Raw genomic sequence first — 24,211 nt, 5'->3', positions numbered from 1 at the left:
TACCTTCATGGAGTTGGGGATCAGTGTCAGTTATCTACAGAGGAGGAAGCAGATAACTCGGACCTAGGGTAAAACACAGGGGCTCTGTGGAGAAAACAACACTGGGATAGACAAGCGTTCGCCAGGCCAAGAACGGCAGGGGGAGATGCTCTTCTGGAAAGGATCAGAGCCTCCCCTCCCCTATCCCCGTCTTCTGCGAACTCAGCCGGCGAAGGGGGTGGGGGCTTAATTAATTGGAAGCCATGTATGCGCCGTGCACTTCACAGGCGTTATTCCATTGAAGTCACCCCAATGTTGAGAGGCAGGCCCCAGCTCTGTGGCTCTGAAAAAGTCGGTAATTTGCCCAGGAGTCCACAACCTGCCCAAGGCAGAGCTGACATTCCAACGCCCCTTAAGGTGAGAGGTCTGCGGAGGGGCGACCACTGCTCTCCGGCGCCCCCAATTGGCCATCGAGAAAATGGGGCCGCCGGACCCGGCTTGCGTCCGGAGTCAAGTCCGGCGGGAGCGAGCCGGCCTCGCCCACGGCTGCTACACCCCGAGGCCTCTCGAGGGATCCCCACAGCCGGGGACCTCGAGCCCCACTCTCCGAGGCGCTCCTGCGGACTCTGCCATTCCGGGCGGAATCCAGTCCGACCCCCAGACCCTCGCCGGGTTTCCGTCTCTCCTGCTCCGGGGCGGGGCGGGGGGTGGCCTCGGCCGGAGCCCGCGGGCGCCGAGGCTCCTGTACGCGGCACGCAGCGACCCCCGCGAGCGCCGCGATCGGTTCCCGCCACCCGCGGGAGTCATCAGCCGCGGGCGCAGCCGCCGGCGCTGGAGAAAGTGGCCCGACACAGAAGGGGCGTTGCCTTCGGGTCACCCAGAGGACGCCGTGCAGGGAATTCCTGCGGCGGGAGTCAGGGGAGGTGGCAGAGTCGGGGCAGGGGGAGGCTGGACTGGACATTGAAGAGGAAGTGCCCGCTTAACGGGTGCCCTGGAGGCCCGGCTCCTCCCCACTCCTCCCGGCCCATACCCCCTGCCCGGGGACGCAGTAGAGGCTTACCCCTCACCGCCGCCGGACGCCCCTCGGGTCCCATCCCAGCAAAGCAGGCGCCGCGGCCGGGCCAAAGAGGTAGGAGGGAGCTGGCGCCCGGATAGAGGGGCCCGGCACCGTGCGCGCCCCCAGCCACCTTCCTGCGCTGTCCCGAGATGTCAGGAGCGATCTTCGCGCCCCCGGAAGGCCCGAGCGCCCTGGACACCACGAGCGGCCACCCGCTCGTGTGCCCGCTGTGCCACGCACAGTACGAGCGCCCGTGCCTGCTGGACTGCTTCCACGACTTCTGCGCCAGCTGCCTGCGCGGCCGCGCCACCGACGGCCGCCTCGCCTGCCCGCTGTGCCAGTGAGTGCCCAGAGCCCCAACAGACCAACCTCGCGGGAGCCGGTGTTGGCTAGGCCCGGACGGGGACCCAGGTGCGGGGAAGGCCAGGCCCTGACTGGGGCAGAGTCGCCTGTCAGTGGCTGCACCAGCCCATAGTTGTCCGCGTTAGAACTCGCGGCTCCAGCCCATTTTACCGACGGGTTAACTGAGGCGCGTAAAGGGCCCTTACCGGCCCAAAGCCTTTCACACAACTCAGAGCGCAGAGGCGGGTTTAGAGCCAGGGTACCCGATTCCGAGCTGCCAGGGCACCGGGCTCAGCAGAGCGTCACGACCCTCCCCGTAACTCGCTTGTGACTCGCGAAAGTCTTGAGTCAACATAACCGACTGGACCACATTACCGGGGGCCTGTGGGGGGGAGGGCCTGTGGGGGGGGGTGCTTGTGTGGGGGGAGGGGGCCTAAATTTGCCCAATGCAGTGAGAGGGTGTTGAAGCGCGGCTTCTGCCTTTAACAGGGGTGTCGCCAACCCCAGACCCTACAGGGCTCGCAGGGACTGGGTGGGAATGGGGACTGGGTCAGGGTGAGCCAGGCTGCGATGTTTATAGCGGATCCCATCTCCCGTTGCTATTTTTAGCTCCAGGCTGGAATGTGGGTGGTGGGGGGAGAGGGGAAGGGGTGCCGGGATCCTGTCCCCAGCGTCTCCGCAGACACCAGACAGTGGTGAAGGGCCCCAGCGGGCTCCCTCCCGTGGACCGGCTGTTGCAGTTCCTGGTGGACAGCTCCGCGGACAGCGCGGAGGCGGTGCGCTGCGCCAACTGCGACCTGGAGTGCAGCAAGCAGGCAGGGGCGGGGGCAGGGGGAGGGGTGGGGGAAGGGCGGTGGGGGCAGGGGGTGGGGAGGGGGAGGGGAGGGGAGGGGTGGGGGAAGGGGGGTGGGGCCTAGAACAAGTGATTTAGGTCACATTTGGGGAGAGCTTACTGGTCCCCAACTTCAGGTGGAGTTGTGAACTGGCCCAAGCCTGGGCCAGCACTTTGAGGGTCCCTTGCTACCTAGGTAAGAAGTAAGGACGGTATGTATTGGGGACGTTCATTCCTGCCCCTGAGCCTAGGGAAGACCCTAGAGCAAGAAGCGAGGGGCTTCAGGCTGGACTGTGAAGGGCAACTGGAGCTCTGCCCTTGGAGGCTGGAAGGGGTTTACTGTAAAGCTGGACAAGGGCTGCGAATCGTGTGGGGAAGTACAGAGCTGATCAGCAGGAGGTGAAGGGCTAGGGGCCAGGAGAGCCCCTTAAGGAAATGGCCTTGAACTTAACCAAGGTGAGGAGTTGAGATTTTTGTCATTACTGCTGGGGTCTGTGCCAGGAAGCAACCCACACCCTGGACTGATCTGGAGAAGGGAATTTTCTAGGCCCTCACTCCCCATGCCCTCCCCAAGGGGCTGTGATGCAGATGGCCAGACTGAGGACCACTGCTTGGCGCTACTGGGCAAGCCAAGGAGGGCCTTGAGTTGGGTTGTGTTGTCAATAAAATGTGCAAATGCAGCTTCTGCTTCCCCTGCCACTCCCGTCCCCTGAAACGGCCTCCCCAAGCCCTTGTGGGTGTTTGCTGCTTACTAGACCTTGTCGCAGTCTCAGTGTGTCATCTGCGCGCTGGGTGTTATTAGAGCGCTGCGCGTAGGGCCGGGTTCAGCGGCGCCCCTGCCCCAGGCTGGGACCATAGCGCGCAAGGACACGCGGCGGCGACCGTAGCACTTCCCGCGGCGAAGCGGCTGAGCCCGCGCTCCGCCCGCAGGACGCGGAGACCACGTACTTCTGCAACACGTGCGGGCAGCCGCTGTGCTCGCGCTGCCGCGACGAGACGCACCGGGCGCGCATGTTCGCGCGCCACGACATCGTGGCTCTGGGACAGCGCAGTCGCGACGTGCTCCAGAAGTGCCGTGAGTGCGACGGGGGGAGCCGGAGCTGAGGCTGTGGCTGGGGGTGTGGCAGGAGACCTCACCGCCGCCCCCTTCCCCGCTGCAGCGCTGCACGCGGAGCCCTACATTATGTTCTCCACCGACAAGAAGTCGCTGCTGTGCATCCGCTGCTTCCGGGACATGCAGGGGTGGGTAGAGGGGGCGGGAGCGGAGGGGGCTGGGTGGGGCGGCCAGCAGCGGATCTCATGCGCGGTCACCCCCGCAGGGATAGTCGGGCGCACTGCGTGGACCTCGAATCTGCCTACGTGCAGGGCTGTGAACGACTGGAGCAGGCTGTGCTGGTGAGAGCAGGGCGCCCGAGACGGGATTTGGGGACGCGCTGGCGCGCCGCGGGGCTGAGGCCGCCCTGTCCCCAGGCCGTGAAGGCCTTGCAGACGTCCACGCGGGAGGCCATCGCGCTGCTGCAGGCCATGGTGGAGGAGGTGCGGCGCAGCGCGGTGGAGGAGGAGGCCGCCATCCACGCCCTGTTCGGCAGTATGCAGGTGAGGGCTCGCGGAGGGTCCTCCAGCTGCGGATCCTCGTGGGCCACGACTGGGTGCCCCAGACACTCAGGGCAGGCCCCACGCCCTCTCGGAGCCTGCGGTTTAGTAGAGCAGCAAAGCAACAACTTTCTAGGAGTAATGTCTACTAGCTAGGCATGTTCCAGAGCTGAGCCCAGGGCTTGCCCTAGGCTGGTGGGAGGTGGAAGGCTTTCTGGACAGTTAATTGGATAAGGGTAAGGGGCTCTCAGGCAGCAGCAGGTGCAGGAAGAAAGGCCCCTGGCCCACCTCCTGGGCAAGGGGGTCTGGAGAGATGATGAGCCTGGCTGGCCTGGTGGAGTGGGAGCATGATAGAGCGTCGGAAGGGCTAGGCTGGGCTTGCTGTGCCACAGGCCTCTTCTCTCCCAGGAGAAACTGGCTGATAGAAAAGCGCTGCTGCTGCAGGCTGTGCAGAGGTAAGCAGTGCCAGGGCCACCTGCCCTGCCCCTTGGCACCCAGACACCCAGCTCAGAGCCTTGGCCCAGGCAAGCCCTGCCCTGGGGAGCAAGACATTCCAGCTTCCACTGGGCTGAGGAGGGCAGAGTGGCTCGGGTTGCAGGGAAGGGGTGACAGGAATGGGCATTCATGTTGGCAGCAGGATGCCCAGTCCTGAGGTCCCCCTAGGTGGGGCTGGGCAGCCCTCCCCTTCGAGACATGCCTGCCTGCCCCTCCCCCAGCCAGTATGAAGAGAAGGACAAAGCCTTCAAGGAGCAGCTTTCCCACTTGGCCACTCTGCTGCCCACCCTGCAGGTGAGGAGGCTGGAGCTGGGGGGTGTTCCAGGGCTCCCCCCACACCCTGGCCAGGCCTGAGCAGTGTCCCCTCCCACAGGTTCACCTGGTCATCTGCTCATCCTTCCTCAGCCTGGCTAACAAGGCCGAGTTCCTGGACCTGGGCTATGTGAGTCTCCCCAGGAGTTCCCCCAGCTCTTGCAGGGTCTCCCCTCCCCCTGGAAACCACCCCGCTCCTCCCCGGTGGACCCCTGACACAGGGAAGTGGGACCAGGGGCTTCTGGGCTGACCTTCCCCTCCTCGGCTCCATCCTTTATGCAACTTTAGGGGTCAGTTGAGCCCCTTTTAAAACGACAGTGAAGCCTGCAAGGGGACGTCAGCCTCTGCTCCCCCGAAGTGCCGAATGTCTGCTAGAGCTGGGCCGCCGGGTCTGGGGGTTAGGACCATTCCCCGGGGGAAGGGTGGAAGACCGGCTCGCCCTCGCGGACCGCGCCCCGCCCCCCCTTCGCCCGGCTCGCCCCCCGCCCCGGCCTGAGCGCCCCCCGCCCGCCGCAGGAGCTGATGGCGAGGCTGCAGGGCGTCGTCACGCGGCCGCATCGCCTGAGGCCGGCGCAGAGCAGCAAGGTGCGCGGGCGACCCGGGGAGCCGGGGTCGGGGTCCCCCGGGGCAGGGGAGGCGGCCTTACGACCCCGTCCCGCCGCCAGATCGCCAGCGACCACCGCGCAGAGTTCGCACGCTGCCTGGAGCCGCTGCTGGGGCTGGGGCCGCGCCGGGCGGCGGCCGTCGGGGGCGGCGCCGGCACGTGAGCAGCGGGGGCGCCCGTTCCCTCCCCGGGACCGAGGGGGCGGGCGGCAGGAGGCGGGGCGCCAGGGCCGGGACCCCCGCGCAGGGCCGCGCGCCGTGGGAAGGTGCCTGCCGGAGCCGGGCTCGGATCTCCCCGCCTCTGAGGCCCCCGCGCGCCGTCTGCGGCTCCAACGACGGCCACGCGGAGGGCGAATCGGGAAGCGGCCGTCGGGGACGCCCCTGACCGGAAGCCCGCGGCAAAACCGCGTGGGGCTTGGCTGGAGGAGAACGGAGAGGACGCAGGGGGCTGCCCCCCACCCCCTCGGCTCCGCCCTCCCCATCCCAGCTGGAACCCGGGCTCCTGGGGCCTGGAGGGACAGCTGGAGGCCCCGCGGAGGGGGTGGGGGCTCACTTCGCGCCCCAGCCCGGAGAGCCGAGGCCCCGGAAGGGGCCTGAACTAGCATTTCTGGACTCAAGGCCCAGCGTCAGGGCCGCAGAGACCAAGTCAGGGGAGCCTGGGCGTCAGGCCACACTTCCAGGGGGCAGCCTGTGGGTGGGTGAATACACCACCTGCTCTGGACCTGTCCTGGTGACATCCGGTTGAATTTGCCCTTGGGGGCACATTGGCATCAACCCAGGGGCATTAAAAAAAATCTGTCTTGGGTACAGCCTGGACTTGGGGGCTTTTCAGAATTTCCAGGTGGTTTTGGGGTGGAGTCAGGGTTGAGGAAGCTGTGACCCAGCAGAGCAGCCCCCAGGGCTGTCTGGGACTTGGACACTGGGGGCAGGGAAGGTCTCCCACACCCACCCACCCCACCTGTATGGCTGGCTGTCTCCCCAGGCTGGCTGGGGGCTCAGGCCCCAAGGTGCTGATGGCTCCCAGCTGCCCCTCTCCAGGGGGCAAGATGTTGGGGTCGCCTGTCCAAAAGCCCACGCTGCACCGGTCCAGCAGCACTAAGGCCCTGCTGGCCGAGGGCGAGGACACACCCTTCTCTGAGCACTGTCGCCACTATGAGGACTCCTACCGGGTGAGGGGCCAGGAACCTGCAGGGTAGAGGGGTCCCAGCCCTTCCTTGCCTCCAGGGGACCTGAAGGGGCAGATCTGGTGGTCCTGGCCCCAGTGCTGGAAGCATAACCAGCCACCGCACCCCCACCCCCACCCTGCAGAGCCTGCAGGCCGAGATGCAGAGCTTGAAGGACCAGATGCAGGCCTTGCACCGCGACCTCACCAAGCACCACTCGCTCATCAAGGCTGAGGTTATGGATGACATCCTCCACGCGTCTTTGCAGGTGGACGCGCAGATCGCCTCCGAGTACACCTCCGTGGAGTCCCGAAGAACCTTCTTCCAGGAGGTAGCCCCTCCCGGGGAACCCAACTCCAGTCATGCAATGGAGCCCTCCAGCCCCAGCTGTCAAGAAACACCTGGGATACTACCCCCAGGAAAAGGCAGGGGGAGAGGACCCTGGCCTGGTGCCCACGAGGCCCTGGTGTGGCAGGTTTGGGCACCAGGGAGGCTGCTGCCGGGACCCAGCTCAGGGATGCTGAATGGCTCGAGTAGCTGGGAGGACAGAAAAGCCGCAGAGGGAAATTCCCACTCACTGCCACGTCTGACACCCGACCCCCTCTTCTCTTTCAGATTTGGGAGGAATCCTATCAGCGAGTGGCTAAGGAGCAGGAGATTTATGAAGGTGTCCCAGACGCTGGCTGCTGAGTGAACCTGCTGTGTCTGAGCCACCCCACAGGCTACCTGGTTGGGGGGGACAGATGGAATTACCCACCTGCCAGATACTGTCCCCTCTCATCCCCTTAGTTCTCTGAGCTCCCCCAAATGCCACATCTGAGGTCAGGACCCAGGACCCTCACCCAGGGCTTGCTCTATAATTAAATAGGTAGTAGTTGGAATAGACATGGTATTTAGATGGCGCCAGGCTTGATGGGAAGAGGCTGAAGGTGACAAGACCTAACCCTCCACCTTGGCCCCCAGCCCAGCTCCATGACCTTCTCCAGCTGAGACAGGAGAATGCCTACCTGAGCACCATCGCCAGGCAGATCATGCCCTACATCCACTCCATTGCCAAGGTGAAGGAGCAGCTGGAGCCCAGGTGGGAGCCGAGACATGGGCGGATGCGTGTGCACAAAAGGTGCCACGTTCAGAGGAAGCCCTGTCAGGGAAGTCGGGGGACCAGGTCCAGGGCATCTGGCAGGACCGTGGGGCCAACCAGGGGTGTCCAGCACAAATGCCGTCAGTGAGGGGCGTGCTCGGAATTTCTGCCTTGGCCACACTCTGGCCTCCTTCCAGCCCTCAGGAGTAGGGCCACGCAGAAGATGCTTGGGGTATAACAAGGGTCCCCACTGATGCAAGCAGCAGGACACAGTGGGGTGAGGTTAAGCCAAGCCAAGTCTAGACAAGACTCTGCCGGCACTGTGTCCTCAGGCATCCAAAGGTGTTCCAGTGGCAAAGCCATCTTGGTGGCAGGTCCTCACTGGGGCACAGCTGTCAGCCCAGCTCTCCCCCAGCCCCCCCTGGGAATTCCATTTGCCTTGCTCCTGCATTTCATCTCCCATTACCCTCACCCCAGTTTCCTCTTTCATGTTTTGGTGGAGCCCATCCCCCAGGAGCTTGAGAAAGGGTGCAAGGGAGGTGCTTTATTTTGGACGGGGCAAGTGTGAAAAATGTCTTTATTCTATTTTCACACTTGACTGGTGGTTTGTCAGTCACTGAGTGTCCAATTCTGGATTGGAAATCATTTTCCTTCAAAATTTTGAAGGCATTTTTCCATTGCCTTGAGCTTCCAAAGTTGTTGAGAAGTCCCAGGTCACATGATCTGCTTACTCTCTTTGGAAGTCTGGAGAATCTTCTCTTTGCCCCCAGTGTTTAGAAATTTCACATTGGTGAGGGGCTATTTCCATCCATTTTGTTGGGTACTGGTGGATTCTTTGCCCATATGGAAATTAATGTCCTTCAGCTTTGGCGTATATTGTTTGAACTAGTTAATTGATTCTTTACTCTTTCTCTTTCTGCAATTCCTATTATTGGATATTGGCACTCCTGGGCTGGCTTTCTAAATTACCTTTTCTGTTCTATTTTCCATTTCTTTGTTTTTGTTTGTTTTGTTTTGTTTTGCTATATTTTCTGGGAGCTTTCCTCACTTTATCTTCCAGCCCTTTGAGAATTGTTCATTTCTAGTATCTTGTTTTTAATTTCCAAGAGCTTTCTCTTGCACCCTGACAGTCCTTTTCCCATAGCATCCTGTTCTTGTTTCATGGATGGAATAGCTTATGTCTCTGAAGCTGTCTATAGGTGTGTCTTTTTCTCTTTTTCTCTTTCGGAAGTTTTCTTCTCCCTGAAGTCTCTATTTCAAACCCCCAAATTACTTGTTTGCTGGTTTATTTAGGATTCTATCTTCCATGTTAAAGGCTTTTCTCAGATGTCAGGTAATCCTGGATGGTGTGCTTGTATCGGGACAGTATGGGAGCAGGGAGCAGGGAGCAGGGGGCGGGTAGCAAAAAGGCAGGCAGGAATCTCTGAGCAGGTGGGTGGTTCCTCCCAGTAGGGGGCTTGGGTGGGTGAGTGTTCTGTGAAAGCCTCAACTTCAGTCTTAGCTTCTTTCCCAGTTTGCTTCCTGGAAGGTCACTGGATGAAGTGTTCATAGGCATACTTAATTTTCTCGTTTTCAGAGCAGTTCTCAACTGCATGTTTTACCCTTTCCAGAGACTAACCCTCTGCCGGGATCAGAGCAGGGTGGCTGCCAGAGGTGGAGGACCTTGACCCTCACCCCATATTTTAGCCCCACCCTCCCTGTCACAGAGGCCACAGTGCTGCTAGTTCCAGAGCCTTCTAAGGACCCTGTGGTGTGAACTGGGTGGCCCTCCGCTTCTCCCCCTGCCGAGTTGGAACTCAGGTTTCTCAGGGCTGCTAAATTCGTCACCACTTGTCCACATGCTCTCCAGCCTCCAAAATTTTGGTGTCCCCATCTCTTCTCCTGTTCTCAGTCTGGAGAGGTTTTCTCCTTGTTGTTTGTTTTGGCCCCTTTAGAGAGTTTCAGTGAGTTTGAAGAAGGGAAGGCAGGGTGTCTGTGTCTGTTCCATCAGCCGTATTAACCCCAAACTGCCTTTCAAGTGACCATTTTAACAGGTCACACCAAGAGGTTACACTCCTCAGACTTTCTGCACAATTTTGATTAAATCTCTACCTAACTAAAGCTAGTTGCAGTGTTTCCTCTACAAGGCTCCTAAGCCAACATTCAAAGTAGTATGACTCCATTTATAAAACCTCAAAAACAGGCAAAACTGACCCCTGGTGCTCGGTCAGCCTGCTCCTGGGGAAGTAGGAGTGGAGCGGGCACGACAGGGACCCTGGGATGAGGCTGTTTCTTGACCCGGGTGCTGATTCCACAGGAAAATGTATCAAGCCGCCCTCTTACCACGCGCACTTTTCCTGCTGTGTGCTCCGCCTCAGCGAGAAGTTTGCCTGGAGTAGTGGGCCCCTGCCCGTGTGGGGCAGCAGCCTGGCAGAGCCACTCTCTGCTGTGAAGTGCCATCTGCTCAGGCTGGAGACGCAGCTCCTGGAGGTCGAGGCAAGGGGAAAAGAGATCTCTGCTCCTCTTAGTGGCACCGCTTTCCAGTTTGTAGATTCCGTCTCTGCTTCCTTGCCTCTCACTTCCTCCTCAACCCTTTCTGACTGCTGCCCCACCCCCACTCATCTCGTTCGGGTCATCAGCGGCCACTCAGCCAAATCGGAGCCACCTCATTTGGCCTCTCAGCAGCAGCAAGTGGGGCCCACACCCCCGTTCTTCACCCTTTTCTCTTGCTTCTGAGACTCCCCACGCCCATTTCCTTTTTCCTTGCCCCTGGCTGGCTCTGCCTCCTTGGCTTCGTGCCCAAATGTTTCTTTCCCTGGGCCCAATCCTTGGCACCCTTCTCATCCTATACTCTCCAACACCTTGGCTTTAAAACCCCAGTTAGGCACAGGCGACTCCCAGACCCCTCTCTCCGGCACCGTGCTCTCCTGGGCACCAGAACTCTCTCCAATAATGGGTGTCTCAACTTGGATGTCAACAGGCATCTCAAATCCAACAGTGGCCAAACAGACCTCTTCACTTCCTGCCCCAAACACGTGCTCTGGGCTCCCTCAGCTCCAGTCACCCAATTGCTCAAGTGTGAAAACCTTGGAGACCACGGCTGCACTTAGGTGGCTGCACGGCAGGTGTCCCTGTTCTTAGATGTGCAGTGTTGAGTGTTCAGGGTGCCTGGTGGGGGCAGCCTGCACACGAGTGTCTGGAGAATGGACTGATAGACGGGACAGATGGACAGACAGGTGGATGGAGTAATGCAGCAAATGTGGCAAAGTGTTGATGTTGGTGGATCTGGGTGTCTGGGAGATGGGGGTGTCTAGGGGTTCTCTGTATAAGGTTTTAATTATTTTTGTAAGTCCTGTGAGTTTGAGGGTATTTCAAAATGGAAAGTTTAAAGAAGAAAAAAAAAAAGCATGGAAGACATCCTATATCCCTTCTTTTTCCCATCCCAAAGGCCTGGAGACTCGCTCCCACTAACCCAGTCCACCCACTTTGGGCTCCACTGTTCCCTTGTCATCCAGGCCACCATCATCTGTCCTCAGTGGCTCCTCCAGCATGTCACACAGCTGGTGACCTTTAAATCCGATTCTTCCCATCACACTGTAGCCTAACAGCCCTTTCAGGGACCCTCCCTGCCCACCTCTCGGGTCACACTGGCCCTCACAACACCCCAGTCATGATAGCTTTCAGTTCCCCAAAGCAGCCAGGCTGGCTCCCACTTCAGGGCTTCAGATTGTCATGGGGGGGCTGTCGTCAGGCAGGCCCCTCCCCCCATTTAAGTCAGGTCCCCACTCGTGGTGGCTGTCAACTCACCCTGCCTGGCATTGTGTCCCCCCCCCAGCCGTGACAGCAGGGTCCTGGCCTCTCATGTCCACAGCCCCTGTCCCCAGCGGACTGCTGGACCTCGGGAAATGATTGAGGAATGAGCAAACGCAGGGCTGGGTAGGACCTTGAGTGTTTGCTTAAGTTTGGTTCTTGTGCAAAGCATAAGCTTAAGGGCATGCAGCCGAGCTGGCTCTGCTGCCTGCAGGATTCCCAGTAACCGCCTTCTCTCGTCCAGGTTTCAAACACCTGCTGATGAACAGTCAGAGAATCTACAGAACATGTATGACGATGGCATGAACGGTGAAACCCAGGCCAGGTAAGTCAAGTCTTTCCAGCCTGAGAGTGAGCACAGGTTTTAGTTTCAGAGACATATGCACAACCAAGACAGAGCAAGGGTTTTATTTTCCTCTCTGGTCCCAGTTTGCTGCTGACGTACTCTATAACCTGGCTGGGCCTCCATTTGTAAAATAAGGGGCCAGAGAGGGTCTTCGTCTGGATGAGGATTTAAAGCAGGTATAAGCAAGATGAGAGTTCACCAGACATGACCAACATTTCATAATTATTAAATAGCCATGACCACTGCCAGCATTCACTCATGCTGCCGAGCTACGGATGCCACAGACCGGCTCTTAGCCACTTACACCGTGTGTCTCAAATTCACGCAAATGACAGAAGGTGTCTGCGGATTATTTCTTGGTGTGAGAAGATTACTATTAATTGGAACCACGGTGTTTGCCAAAATACTTGCTGGAGAAAGAAAAAAAATTGCAGAACAGATACATGGCTGTCGCCAGCTGATCTTTTAGTATTCTGCTCTCAGGAAAGCGTGTTAATTGGGGGGCAGAGAACAGAACTGTAGGGCGATAAAGCCGGCAGCTCACCGTTTAGGGTCACAAAGCAGTTGGTGACAGAGCAGAAACCAGCCATACCCTCCCTTGCACGACAGTCAGTGCTTTAATTCAAAGCTCGTTGTTGCTGTAAGTTGCAACTTCCGACGATCTGGCACTGAAGACCATCTCCAGGGAGTGCCTCTGATGTCAGGGATGAGATGGCCACCCACTGTGGCCTTCTAGGAAGGCTTTCCGTTCCGGGAGCCTGTGCCCCTGTGGGTTTTAGTGCTGAGATACAGTAAAACTGGGGGGGGGGGGGGGGGATAATCCACCTTCAACTGTCCCTTCAGGAATGACCCAGCAGGTGTCCCAGAAAAGAGAGAGAAGACATCGGAGCCGAAAGGAAACAGCTGGACTCTGACCAGCCTCACAGAAGAGCCACTGCCGAAAAGCAGGGATCATCACAGACCCAAACAGAAAAACGGGGGTGCTGGACCCGCGCGGAAGGAGCACCCAACTTAACAGACAGGCCCAGTCCCAAGTGGGCGGGGCACCTTAGGACACACACACACCTGGGCCAGGGTGTGTAAGAAAGGTTTCCTTCCTGTTGTGGTTATTTCTTTAAAGGGTAATCGTTTATCAACAGGAAAGCCCAGAAACTCTCTGGCAGATGGTAATTCTGGATCCCCTGGCTAGGCCTGGCCTTTTCCTCTGTCCATGTGCCAATGATGTCTGGTCCTGATCGTGGTGACCTGGGGACCATCCTACCCACTCCAAAAGGAAAACGCTAAATAATGAACAGCCAGCCTTAAACAGAGGGTGTTTTCTAAAATCATTCATTCATTCAGCGTCCATTTTTGAGTGTGTGCCAGGCCCTGTGCTGGGGTCATCTGTGTGGTCCCTTCAAGTTTTTGTTTGACGTTTTAGATAACAAGACTCCCCCTTGGCATTACACCTTCCCTGCCACGAGATTCCTGCTTCTCTTGAATCGCAGCCTATGGTTAACCTGGTGTCACCGGAAAGTTCCACCCTGTAATTGGAGCCCTGACTCAGCAAAAGGGCAAAGAACCTTCACTCCAGCTATCCTCCCTCTCAGCACGGCTGAGCTCTGGCGGAGGCCAGGCACCCCGCCAGCTGCTGGCAGGAGACGGTGGCTCCACACCTTCTCCACTCCTTTCCCCAACTACTGTTTCCCTCATGGGGTCACCTGCTGCTGATAATATGAAAGCACCATCCAGCAGAAATTTTGTTTCTAGCAGTTTTCCATATTCCCCACTCCTACACAGTACCCTTTATTGGGAGGGACTCAACATATCCTTAAAAGAAAACCAACCGGCAAGAGCTAAGATTTTAAAAGTTGTGGAGGCAAAACGATGCCCAGAGTCACATTTTAAGCAGACATCCCACTTCGTTCAGCGGTTCACACGGCGAATGGCTTCCGGGAGCTGGGTGGCCCCGGAGAGTTTCCGCAACGTCCGACACCTCCTCACCTGCTCCGGAGACTCTGCAGATCACTCCCAAGCACGGGCAGCTTCCACGGGGGTAAAGGACAAAGGGAATTTACCACCACACTGGTTAGAGGGAGGAGCGCAGAACTGGACAGAAGGTTTGAGTAGGTAAAATACACCTGGTTTCAGGCTATAGGTTCTGGAAGTTTCTTATCCAGAAGCCATGATCTTATGCGTTTTCCACCCCACACAATCACACTATTGTTCATCGTGAAATCAAGTAGTTTTATTTCATGGGAAAGGATAATCGGTATCTGTGAAAGAAAAATCCAATTTTAAGTATTTAAACATTTCTGCATGTAAAAAGAGAATAGTATAATGACTCCACTAAGTGACTTTCCTTGCTAGGGGACGGTCTCCCTTGAGAACCAGTGCTTGGGGCCCCTCGGGACGGTTGGGTCTTCCAATCCCACAAGGCAACAAGCACAAAGAGAAGTGTTTCCCGCAATGACAGAGATGCTGAGGGCTTCTGATTTTGCCAAACCACTACAAAAGCAAAAGGCAGTGGGATGTCACGACTATCAAAGGCAGTAAGAAGTGCAGAGCAGGGAGTGGTTTTCTGTACCTACTGTAGAGGACTGCCACCCAATGAGTGGTGGCTGAGACCTTATTGAGCCTAAGATATCAAAAGAGCTTAGTGATTTAGGAATACTTTCACCTATCATGTCAGTTCTCATTGTTATAAATAAGTGGAAGGGCTTAATAAAGTTCCTTTTTGAGGCTTTAGAAACAATTCCTACCAAGGGGTGGTTGGGTACACTGCGCTCTGCTTTCTTCCTGCCGAGACTCATCCCACTCCCCTCTATAAACTGCCCAGCTCAGCATCAACCTGCAAATCCCCATGAAGTGTTTCATTTTATGCTGTTTCAGAGTAGCTTTGGTCTGTGCAGTACCCGTTTCCATTTACGACTCTCCATTTAAAACCGGCAATGGAAGAAGGAATCTCCCGACAGCTTCTTAATTTGAGGAAACTGGTGGTACAGCCCTTACAGTGACTACCTGACAAGCCACTGCCTCATTAACCTGATTCTCTGCTGCATGCTGTCTCTGCTAAATTTATAAAGTTAAAAATAATCTGAAGATCACAGTAGGAGATGAAAGGCAATCGCTTGCTGAATCCCAGCCCTTAGATATTTCATCTTTTATCCCCAAATAATTGGTGGCTTCTGCCCTGGGCTTGCAGATTAGGGTTGCATGCCCCCTCCCCACCTTCCCCCATGGAATTACTCACTAAAGCAGAGCAGAATAAAACATCGAGTTCCAGGTGGTGGGCCAGCAGCACCTCACTGGGAAACACGCAGACCTGCCTTCTGGGCTCAGGTGAGCCCACGGGCCTGGTATGAAGGTGAGCTGCCTGGACTCTGATGGGTGAGGGAGGTACAGATCGTCAGATGTCAACACCCCCAAGGTTACCACCTCAAAACAAGGGGCTGCTTATCAGCTGGTCTCTGTCAATCAAAAAGACCCCAGCCCTAAGGGGGAATGCAGGTCGGTGCAACCCTGCTGGATGCAGGAGAGAACCCCTCAAAGAGTTGGGGATGGCTGCCAGCACCCCAGCCACACCCTCTGTGTCTGCAATCCTAAAGGGAGTTTGCATCGCTAAGCATGGTTTATAACACAAGTCTAGAACTGATTCAGCTTCAGTTCCCAAAGAGAAGTAGAACCTGTAAATGTGCTACCGGGGAGTGCTCACTCCAAAGACACGCTGCGGGGGGCTCCAGCCTCCTGAGTCCCACCGCCAGACGGCACTGAGGGCAGGCGGTCAATCTGTCCAGTTCCACATCGGCAAGTTCACACCAATGTTCAATGAACCCGTAAAACACTTTGGCATATATATAATAATGAAAAAACGGATTAAGCAATGATATCTAGAAATAAGTGATATTTCTGAGTTTGTAGAATGCTCTTCGGAACATCCATTTTAGGGATCTGGTACAGTTAACCCTACGCCTCCCTGCTTTCATGTGATGGCTCCACAGCAGAGGGTGCATGATGTCATATCTTTTGTCCAAGTATTAGAAACGTCTGACGTTGCTCTTCTAAATCCTCACAACACCCCTGTGAGGTAGGTGGTATCAGCCCCATTTGACAGATGGGGACATCTAGGCACAGAAAGGTTTCAGCGGCTCCTCGCGAGCCTCGTGGCGGCCATGAGACCAGGCCACCTTCACATTCATGCTTCGGTAGCGCCACCGCAGAACGGAACGGAAGGATTCCACATGGAGCCCAAGCTCCTGATCTATTCCAGGGTGGAGCGAGTGTCTCACCTCTTAAAGCGCATCTGTTGGACTCATAAAGCCAACACTCCCCAAACTTGAAACAAAACACTGGCTGAATCTCAGCTGGGATCGTTTCCTCTGTGTAAGACTACTGTTATGGGGTGATCTGCTTGAATTTGTAGTTGTATACGCTGTAACCCCTTTGAAAAAGACAGTTTGAAACAGCATTAGGGATAACAGAATTTTGAGAACAGAATATAGAAAATGTAGTTAACTGATTTAAATTGAATCACAAAAATATGAGTTATGGCAAAATGAGAATAAAATCCCAACTAAACGGAGAGGAGCATTTCTTGGCTTTTAACAAGGCCTCACATCAAACAGGCGGTCAGTAAAAGATACGTGTTCAAGGAGGGGAAAAGGACACGCCGTTGAAACACCTGTATAGTAACGGCCCCTCTTGGGAAAAAAGCAGGAGCCAACATCCCAGGAAAGCCTGAAGGGAGCTCCCATCCTCCTGGCCTGGGCTGCCGTGTGGCAGGAACTTGTAACAAGGGCCACACCAGCAAACTGCCTTAAGGTGTTCTATGCTTACTTGCTGCCAAATAAAAGCTGGAGCTAAAAAAACACTTTTCAAATGAGCCCCCTTTGAACTGACACTGCCATTATAAAAAAATAGAAATGTAAATACGAGTAAATATGGGAAAAGCCAAAGCATCCTAGAAGGAAGTATCTTTAAATTTGTATAGATGATTATGCATGTCAGGACAGAAATAAAGAGGTTAAAGCTGTGCTGTTGGTTTTTGTTAATTCAGAGATTTTAAATGTATTTCTAATGCTAACAAGCTGTGAGCCCACCTCTGCCCACTCCTCTCCTCGTGGGGCCTGGGGCTGCCTGGTTCCCCGCCGGGTCGGCTCTGAAGGGGCACTGTTGAATATTGCTCTTGTTTGCTCCTTGTTCAGCTTTAATCTGCATCCTACCTTGACGCAGCACGAGAAGAATCGGCTCTGTTGGGCCCTGTGTCCTAAGGCCTGCTGACCACTCAGTCTCAAGTGACATTCCAGAAGAGTAACTGATAACATAGAAAAAGGTTGAGAAAATCCACCCCAGAGTGGCTGACTGGGGGCAGTCTCTTCCCAGGCTGCACAGAGTCAGGGGCCCTGTGGCCCCCCGTCATAGCTCCACCTTGACTCCCTTTATGAAAGGCAGGCCTGTGGGCACCCTCTTTTTATACTCCAGGTACTCCTCTCCAAAAAAGTGAATTAGTGAGATTTCTTCTTCTTCTATTCGATCTCGGAAAAACCGCCAAACTGTCAGAGCATAGCCCACACCACAGATTGGGTTGCAAAGCATCACCTGACAAAGAGAAACAACAGGGAGATGAAGCTGGCTGGGTGAGCATGGACCTGATACCCTGCATTTTAACGCACACCTGTTTCCCTCTGACACCCACGGAGGATTTCCATGCCAAGAGCCCACGAGACTCTCCTGAAGTGCTCTTAGGGCCCTGGAGAGCCAGGGCATCTCTAGTCTACCACGGAAGGGGACTGAAGACACACCATTGCTTTCACATTAGAACTAAAAACTCAGCACTGGAGCTTTTTTCCCCATACCCTTTTTATTGTTGCTGCTTTTATATGAGATAAAAGTTAAAAATTAAAAGGAAAGATCATCCTTTTGGATTTCATCACTCGGGTCAGGGTGGTGGCAGCACCTCCGCGTGTGAATCCTTAGCCGGAGTCCCACCTCCTTAGCCCAGATCTCAGAGCCGCGAGCAGGCCCACTTCGTCCAGCCCCCCCCTCCTTCCCCTGACTGTGTTCTCTCTACCTCTTCCCTCCTCGTTCATATGATTTTTCCAGTTTTTCAGGATGTCTTCCCCACATAGCCAAACAGTTCCCCCAGGTCAAAAGCATGCCCCAGCTCTTCCAGGAAACTTCCCATCTGCTCAAAGATCCCACTGGCCCATTCCTGCCCACTGCCTCCCATACAGGTGTCTCGTTCCCCAAGGCCTCTTGCACCTAGAGAACCGGGCGCACACCTTCAGTTGCTCCTTCTCGATCACATTCATCGAGGGTTCACAGGTTCCTAGCACTGTGCTAAGCCCTTTGAAACCACTAAGCCATTGAACCCTTCAGCAAACCTTTGGGGGAGTTTTGCTATCACCCCCACTTTACGCAGTGTGAGGAAAGAGAAGTCAAGCAGCAAGTCAGAGCCAGGGATGGCCCTGGCCAGCTCTCTCAGCGTCCCCTACAGCACGGTTTTCCAGTCGCAGCCTCGGCCTGCAACTGAGCCCTGAATCCAGTCAGTGGACTACAAACAGCTTTACAAAAGAGTGTTTTGCACCCAGCAGGGTAAGTACTGTTCCATGAAAGGCTTGGTTTGTTTACATGCCCATGTGTGCTGGTCAAAGGTGTGAGGTGGGAAAAGAAAAGCCCTATAGGCCTCAAGCCCTTCGATACTAAGTATTTATGACAAAATACGTTATTCAACTATAATCACTTTGTTCTCAGGGAATGTGACTGTGAATGTGGTAGTTTCATTTGTTTCAGAAACACAAGTCTAAAAAAAAGCAACCCCATGCACAACCTGCCCCTACTACACCAGGGGCGTCTCCAGAGAGACCCAAAGGACAACGCATTGTCGGTGGGATGCCTGGGGGCCCTGACTTATTTCCCCAAAAAGGAGACAAACTGTCCATATACTACTGTTCACATCCTCTGGCCAAGTCCTTCTAGGACTAAGAGTACAGATTCCAGAGACAACTGTCAGGAAAGGAAGGTGCAGCACACAGCCCAGGTCAGGACAAAGCCAGGCATTCACCATCAAACCTCACCCCTGACCTTGGCCTCATTAACACCGAGCGCTGGTGGAAATCCGCTAAGCCACCACATGACTGGCAGGGGACTCTCCCTCCCCAAAGCCCATCTCTGACCTCAGCCCCTGGGGAGCTGCAGATCCAAGTGAGAGAAGGGGGCAGGCAGATGGGGTTGCAGCTCCTGGAGTCACCCAGGGTTTAACTTTAGGACACCCAGATTTTAGGGACATAGTAAAAAAAAACACAGAGGACTAAATCTGTCCTCCAAATTCTTGATTTTAAATTAATTACCACTTGAAACTTGTATTAAAATCAAAAGAGTCTCATAACTTTGTGAATATACTAAAAACCACGGACCTGAACGCTTTAAAAAGGCGAATTTTGTGGTATGTGAATTATATCTCAATTTTTAAAACAAGGAAGGAAGGAGGGAGGGGGGGGAGAAGGAAAGTAAATTAGTTAAAGGAGACCAATCTCCTACGGATCTCATACCTGGGTTCCAATACTCCAGTAAAACCACCCTACATAGGACGGGTGCCGGAACCAAGCGTACACGCCGCTCGTCACCAAGGTGTGCGTGTCTGACTTTTCATTCTGCACCACGTGGTTGAAATTGGAACCAGCTGTGAACATGGCCGCTTTCCTCAGACATTCTCCAAAGACCACCATCAGCAAGCCAGTGGCACTGAGCCAGGTGATCTGCTTCAGTTCTGCAGGGGAAAGACGCCGGCGGCAATCAGAAAGGGAACAACGGGACCAGTGAGGCCCCCTTCTTGCTCCTCAAAAAAATTAACCTGTTTGTCCAAAGACAGAATCATTAGAGAGCATGCTGGTGGGCGCTCAGCATTCAGCCTCAACACGTGAACACTTAATTGTACACAAACACACTGCCCCAAACATTGTGCTGTTTGCCCACTTACTGTAAAGTTCCAACAGTCCAATGAGAGTGTCATGATAAAGAAGCCCCCTGCCCCTAGAACTGATGGGCTTGCTGGTTCATGTCCCCCCTGACCCCGCTCAGGTCCCTCACTTAAAGTCAACAGGTGAGTGAAGTCAAGGGGGTCAGAGTTTTCAGGCCTGGTCCTGTACAGAACCCTGGGGGCTGTGCACATTTATTTCATTTATTGTAGGAAGTTCAATTTCAGAGTAGGTTCCAGATGCAGAGGTTTTTTGCTGATAAACTCTTCATGTGAAATTTCTCAAGAAACACAAAGTGAATACATCCAAATCTCCTCTCACTGTAAAACTAAGAGTTAACCACCAAGGGCTGAGAACTCATTAAATAGTGCACAACATTATGCAAAGTTTAAAGCCAAAGGTCAACACTCCTTCAGTCTAAAACCCTAAAGCGGAAAGCATGAGCAGAACTCATCCTTTATAAATAGTTCATGAGGATAGAGGCCTGGGGGAAACACCCCCTCCAGAAGGAGACAGTAGGGCACACTAACCTGGCCAAAAGATATTTTCAAGTGTGAACTCAATCCAAGAAGAGAGGGCAGCTACGGTATACTCCAAACTGTGATTCAGGAGGAAGGAATCCAGGGACAGACTCTTGGGGTTATTGACTGCGGTCACCAAGTATTCAGAATAGTGGAATAATGACAGGGAGCACATGTACCTATTTAAAAACAGAAAGAGCAGTACATCAGCACAATGGAATCAGAGGGCCATCAGTCAAAGAACAGAGCTAGGTCTGCTGAACTGTTCCTGCATCTCCATGAAATACCTATGGTCACCTGTCTGAGAGTACACATCGGATGCCCATATTGCAGTCTGCCCTCAGGTTTGTGGAGTGTGGGGTTTTAAAGGGACTACATTTTTGAATGCCATATACAAAAGAAAAACCCAAAAAACATGGGTTAGGAAGGTCCCTCAAAAATGACCCCACACATGGTAAAACACATAAGAGGGAAATATCAAAATAACGTCGGACACAAGTTCCACAAAACTGAAATAATTCCAGCAAAGGAGGATTAGATGGCTCAGAGTATGAGAATAGGAGCTAAAGCTTTTTACCTGGCAGCCACTGGTTCATATCCAGGTCAGCGACTAGAAGGCTCAAGGGATTGAAATCATAGTGTAGGGAAAAATCTTACACTGGCCGTGGGGGATGCACTAGATGTGACCTGACAGAAGCTAGAGAAGGAAAAGGCCTGTAAAGGCAAGCTGGAGCCTTTCCCTTCCCCATCTTTGAGCCTCTCGATCCCACCTGGGGAGGGACAGTAGCTGTGGATGGGGCACTTGTCAGGGTCATGAGCAGTGATAAAGGTGGGGACTGGAGACCTTATTTCCATAGAACCCTAAACAGAGACTCGCCACTGGATCTTCTGACCCTTCCACCCTCTCCCCAAAACCATTAATCCCGAGTACTTCTTACCAGCCAAAGTGATTCCAAGAAGACTGGCTAAGACTGAGCAGCACTCCGCAGCCAAAGACGAAGCCAAGGAAACAAGCGCGGATGGCTATCTGAAATGGACCAAAAGGAGCTCAGGCACTGGTGTTCTGGAGCATAAATCCAGGCTTCTGAGCTCCCTGAGAGGAACAGGATGCCCAGGGAGCGGCTTTGTGCAAAGGTTAAGCGGTGAAACCTGGCTTTAAAACCCTAGCCCACCTCACTGGCTGTGTAGCCTTGGGCAAGTTACTTGACCTCTCTGGATGTCGGTTTCGCATCCCCAAAGTGGGAACAATAAGAGTACTAACTCTTAGGGCTGCGGTGAGGATGACCCACGCAAAGCCCCTGAGCTAAACACAAATTTTAGCTGCCACTGTTGTGACCGCTATTGACTGGGGGCGGTCGGAAAATCGCATAACGCCAGTACACTGGCGGCATTTTCCCAAGTCCAGACACCAACCTGGGACTCCGCGCCCAGCCCCCTCCACCCAACCGCGGGGCCCGGCCTGGGGCTCGGAGGCAGGTAGGACTCCACACCTTGAATTACATAAAGAACTCGTGGGCTCCCTCTCCCCACCCCACGCGCATCTGCCGCAGCTGCTGCACCGCACGAACGACAATTTAACACCCTCTCTCCTCCGGGTGGAGGCCTCACGCCCCACGCCCCGGAGCCTCCAAGGCGGGGTTCTCCGTTAGACCTCAACTTGTGGCGGAAAACCACGCCCGTGGGAGGCGTCCCCTGTCCGCGAACCTCACGCCCGGCCGAGCCTGACCCTGGGAGAGGAAGGCGCCGGAGTGCCCCCGACCCGTCGGCGGGGTCGCCGGAGCGGCGGAGCGCACCCCCAGCCCCGGCCCCGACTCCCGGCCCCGACCGGCCCGACCTGGTAGCGCGGCGGCCGGTAGAGCAGCAGCAGCAACGCGTTGAGCCCGGCCACGTAGAGCGCCAGCCCGGTGCGGCCCTGCAGGCCCGCGCGCGTCAGCAGCGGCAGCGCGAGCACCGAGGCCCCCAGCAGGAAGGTGGCGAGGCTGAGGCGCGCCTCGGAGCCCGGCGGAGCCCGCGCCGCGCAGCCCGCCATGGCGCAGAGCGTCGGAGCAGCGGGCGGCGGCTGTAGCCCGGGGAAACCCGCCGGCCGCGCCTGCGCACTGTGCCGCCGAAGCCGGCCGGGGAAGGGCAGCCTGCCCGGAGCCGCGCGCCCGCCGCGAGTTCTCGCGATAACACCGCCCCGCGGGGTTGGCGGCCTGCATTTGGCGGGAGCGCCCCGCCCCGCCGCCCCCGGCCCGGCCCCAACGGGAGCTCCGAGACCCCGAGAGCCGGGGTGGGGCGGGGCCGAGAAGACGCCGCCGGCTTCTGCCAAGAAGTCTACTGGAAACTCAAGAACGTCCCTGTCTGAAGAAATCAACTGAAATCTGAGACGACCCCACCCTCCATCCCCGGCCCGGCCCCGCCCCGCCTGGACACCCCCGCGAAGCCGGGCACCCCCCACCCGCCCCAACCCCGCAGGCAGCAGCCTGGCCCCTCGGGTCCCATCGGCCCCCAGCAGGGCTCCCCGAGAGCCCCCTGAGCCTCGGGGCTGCGCGGGGCGCTGGGGGCACAGTCCTTGGAAGCGCCCCAGCTGCCCGCCGCTCGGGCCGCCCCGCGCCGGGACGAGCCACCATGGACATTCCTGTTGCGGGAGAATGTTGAATGGCGGTGCAAGTTAAGTGTTTTAAAAAGCAGAATGCGAACATTTACAGCGTGGTCCTGACTTCGCTTGGGAGAAAAATAAAAGCCGATCTGTGAGCCTGGAAAAGCGATTGAAATAGATAAGCCAAACTTAACAGCCGTCATCTTCAGATGAGAACTCTGGGAGGTTATCTCTTTTCCATCTTGCCTGCAGTGAACGTGTGTCACTTTTATAATCAGAAGTTGTCCTTTACTCTTCTTTGGGGATACACTGGATAGCTCATGGAGCAGTGATGGAGGAGAAAAGCCAGTGAGCCAACGACCAGAATAAACCGCGGTGGGTGGGAGGGAGGCAGGGTCAGAGTGAGGATGGAGAGGACAGAGGGACCCTCGGGAGGGAGGAGGCCGCTGGAAAACAGGCTTCAGGGCGCTCGGGGACCAGCCGCCAGGCCTGCTTCTGGAAATGAGAGCAAGGCTGTCTACCCGGAGGGAGGGCATTGCGCTTGCAAAGATAGAGGTGGGAGGAAGCAAGCCTGAGGCGGGATAGGGGACAGGCCCTGGGGGAGGCTGGCGTCTAGGCTGGCAGGGCAGAGAGTGCCGAGGCCGGCTGTGAGCTCCATTGTCTTCTGTCCCTGCGGAACCTGGCAGGAGACCAGGCTTCTGGGCAGCTGGGATTGGGGAGGATGGAGAGCTGCCCTGGGAGCCAGCTTTGTGACCTCGTGACCTTGGTGATGGGCTAAATTGTGTGTCCCAAAAGACGTGTTCGAGTCCTAACCCCAAGTCCTGTGAATATGACCTTATTTGGAAACTGGGTCTTTGAAGATGTCATTAGAGGCCAAACTGGATTAGGGTGGGCCCTTAACCCAGTATGACTGGTGTCCTTAAAAGAACAGGCAATTTGGCAATGGAGAGAGAGACGATGGCCTGTGACAACTGAGGCAGAGATGGAAGCCCCACAATGTCCAGCAAATCACCTGAAGTCAAGAGCCGGGCATGGGACAGATTCTTCACCAGAGGGACACAGCCCTAGGGACATCTTGTTTCGACTCCCAGCCTCCAGAACGGCGAGAATAAATTTCTGTTGCTTTAAGCAACCCCCACCCCCCGCACCTCCCAGTTGATGGCACTTTGTTACAGCATCCCCAGAAAACTAAGACACTTGGGCAAACATTCTACGAGCCTGAGTTTCCTGTAAAATGGGGATGCTGATTTCAGGCTCACGCAGTGATAAACTTCCTCTAGAGCCCCATACCGGGTCTAAGTGGTGCCCAGTTTGCTAAACTGGGTTGGTGGAGTTGAAAGGAGGTTTAATGTTTTAAAATCCAAACTTGCCCAGCTGCAGTGCCATGTGGGGAGGAGGCCTGGACTTTACTGGAGGCTGAATCGGGGCTCCTGCCCTCCAGTTTCTCCCAGACTCCCCCAAATACAGGATTCCCCCTCTGCGCCAGGACGCCTCGGGGCCACTAGAGGGCGCACACGGCATCTTCACTCCTGGGAGTCGGCCTGATCCGGGGTGGGAAAGCCCCA

General features: G+C 55.8%; 2 protein-coding genes across 11 annotated transcripts; one reads left to right on the top strand and one right to left on the bottom strand.

Annotated features, from left to right (window-relative positions):
* The first annotated feature begins 471 nt into the window (after positions 1-471).
* RNF207 (ring finger protein 207) lies at positions 472-12,920 on the top strand. Of its 7 annotated transcripts, XR_005215540.1 has the most exons (18): positions 472-1,376; positions 2,061-2,193; positions 3,141-3,285; positions 3,371-3,452; positions 3,530-3,605; positions 3,681-3,806; positions 4,212-4,258; positions 4,520-4,592; positions 4,672-4,740; positions 5,127-5,195; positions 5,276-5,373; positions 6,196-6,382; positions 6,522-6,707; positions 6,992-7,043; positions 7,274-7,434; positions 9,754-9,932; positions 11,491-11,571; positions 12,436-12,486. XR_005215540.1 is itself a non-coding variant. In XM_037828663.1 (17 exons), the coding sequence occupies exons 1-17, from the start codon at positions 1,186-1,188 to the stop codon at positions 12,605-12,607; spliced, it is 1,971 nt and encodes a 656-aa protein (XP_037684591.1). In that variant the 5' UTR covers positions 477-1,185; the 3' UTR covers positions 12,608-12,920. The 7 variants fall into 7 exon arrangements, 3 of the variants coding, with proteins under 3 accessions (XP_037684593.1, XP_037684591.1, XP_037684592.1); XR_005215541.1 differs by lacking the exon at positions 9,754-9,932 and having other exon boundaries at positions 473-1,376; positions 12,436-12,571; XR_005215542.1 differs by lacking the exon at positions 9,754-9,932 and having other exon boundaries at positions 474-1,376; positions 7,340-7,434; positions 12,436-12,571.
* An 874-nt stretch (positions 12,921-13,794) lies between these two features.
* Positions 13,795-22,282, bottom strand: ICMT (isoprenylcysteine carboxyl methyltransferase). 4 transcript variants are annotated; one of them, XR_005215544.1, is made up of 6 exons: positions 21,903-22,282; positions 21,007-21,091; positions 20,078-20,247; positions 19,122-19,339; positions 16,671-17,169; positions 13,795-16,012 (listed from the first exon to the last, which is right to left on the bottom strand). XR_005215544.1 is itself a non-coding variant. In XM_037828666.1 (5 exons), exons 1-5 carry the CDS (start codon positions 22,264-22,266, stop codon positions 16,987-16,989), a joined length of 1,020 nt encoding a protein of 339 aa, XP_037684594.1. In that variant the 5' UTR covers positions 22,267-22,282; the 3' UTR covers positions 13,795-16,986. The 4 variants fall into 4 exon arrangements, 2 of the variants coding, with proteins under 2 accessions (XP_037684594.1, XP_037684595.1); XR_005215545.1 differs by having other exon boundaries at positions 16,794-17,169; XM_037828666.1 differs by having other exon boundaries at positions 13,795-17,169.
* Positions 22,283-24,211: the final 1,929 nt, after the last annotated feature.

Source organism: Choloepus didactylus, chromosome 2, assembly GCF_015220235.1.
Source record: "Choloepus didactylus isolate mChoDid1 chromosome 2, mChoDid1.pri, whole genome shotgun sequence".
Lineage (NCBI taxonomy): Eukaryota > Metazoa > Chordata > Mammalia > Pilosa > Megalonychidae > Choloepus > Choloepus didactylus.
The sequence above is the reverse complement of the archived record's forward strand: the minus strand, read 5'-3'. Positions and strand labels throughout refer to the sequence as shown.

Bases quoted from the DNA above. Each gene is read 5' to 3' on its own strand.
- RNF207 (XM_037828663.1), top strand. From the start codon at position 1,186: ATGTCAGGAGCGATCTTCGCGCCCCCGGAAGGCCCGAGCGCCCTGGAC. The intron at 3,286-3,370 runs GTGAGTGCGACG...TCCCCGCTGCAG, and splicing joins CGACGTGCTCCAGAAGTGCC to CGCTGCACGCGGAGCCCTAC. The intron at 4,741-5,126 runs GTGAGTCTCCCC...CGCCCGCCGCAG, and splicing joins AGTTCCTGGACCTGGGCTAT to GAGCTGATGGCGAGGCTGCA.
- ICMT (XM_037828666.1), bottom strand. From the start codon at position 22,266: ATGCAGGCCGCCAACCCCGCGGGGCGGTGTTATCGCGAGAACTCGCGG. The intron at 21,092-21,902 runs GTCGGGCCGGTC...CATTTCAGATAG, and splicing joins ACCGGCCGCCGCGCTACCAG to CCATCCGCGCTTGTTTCCTT. The intron at 20,248-21,006 runs GTAAGAAGTACT...GTTTTTAAATAG, and splicing joins TCTTGGAATCACTTTGGCTG to GTACATGTGCTCCCTGTCAT.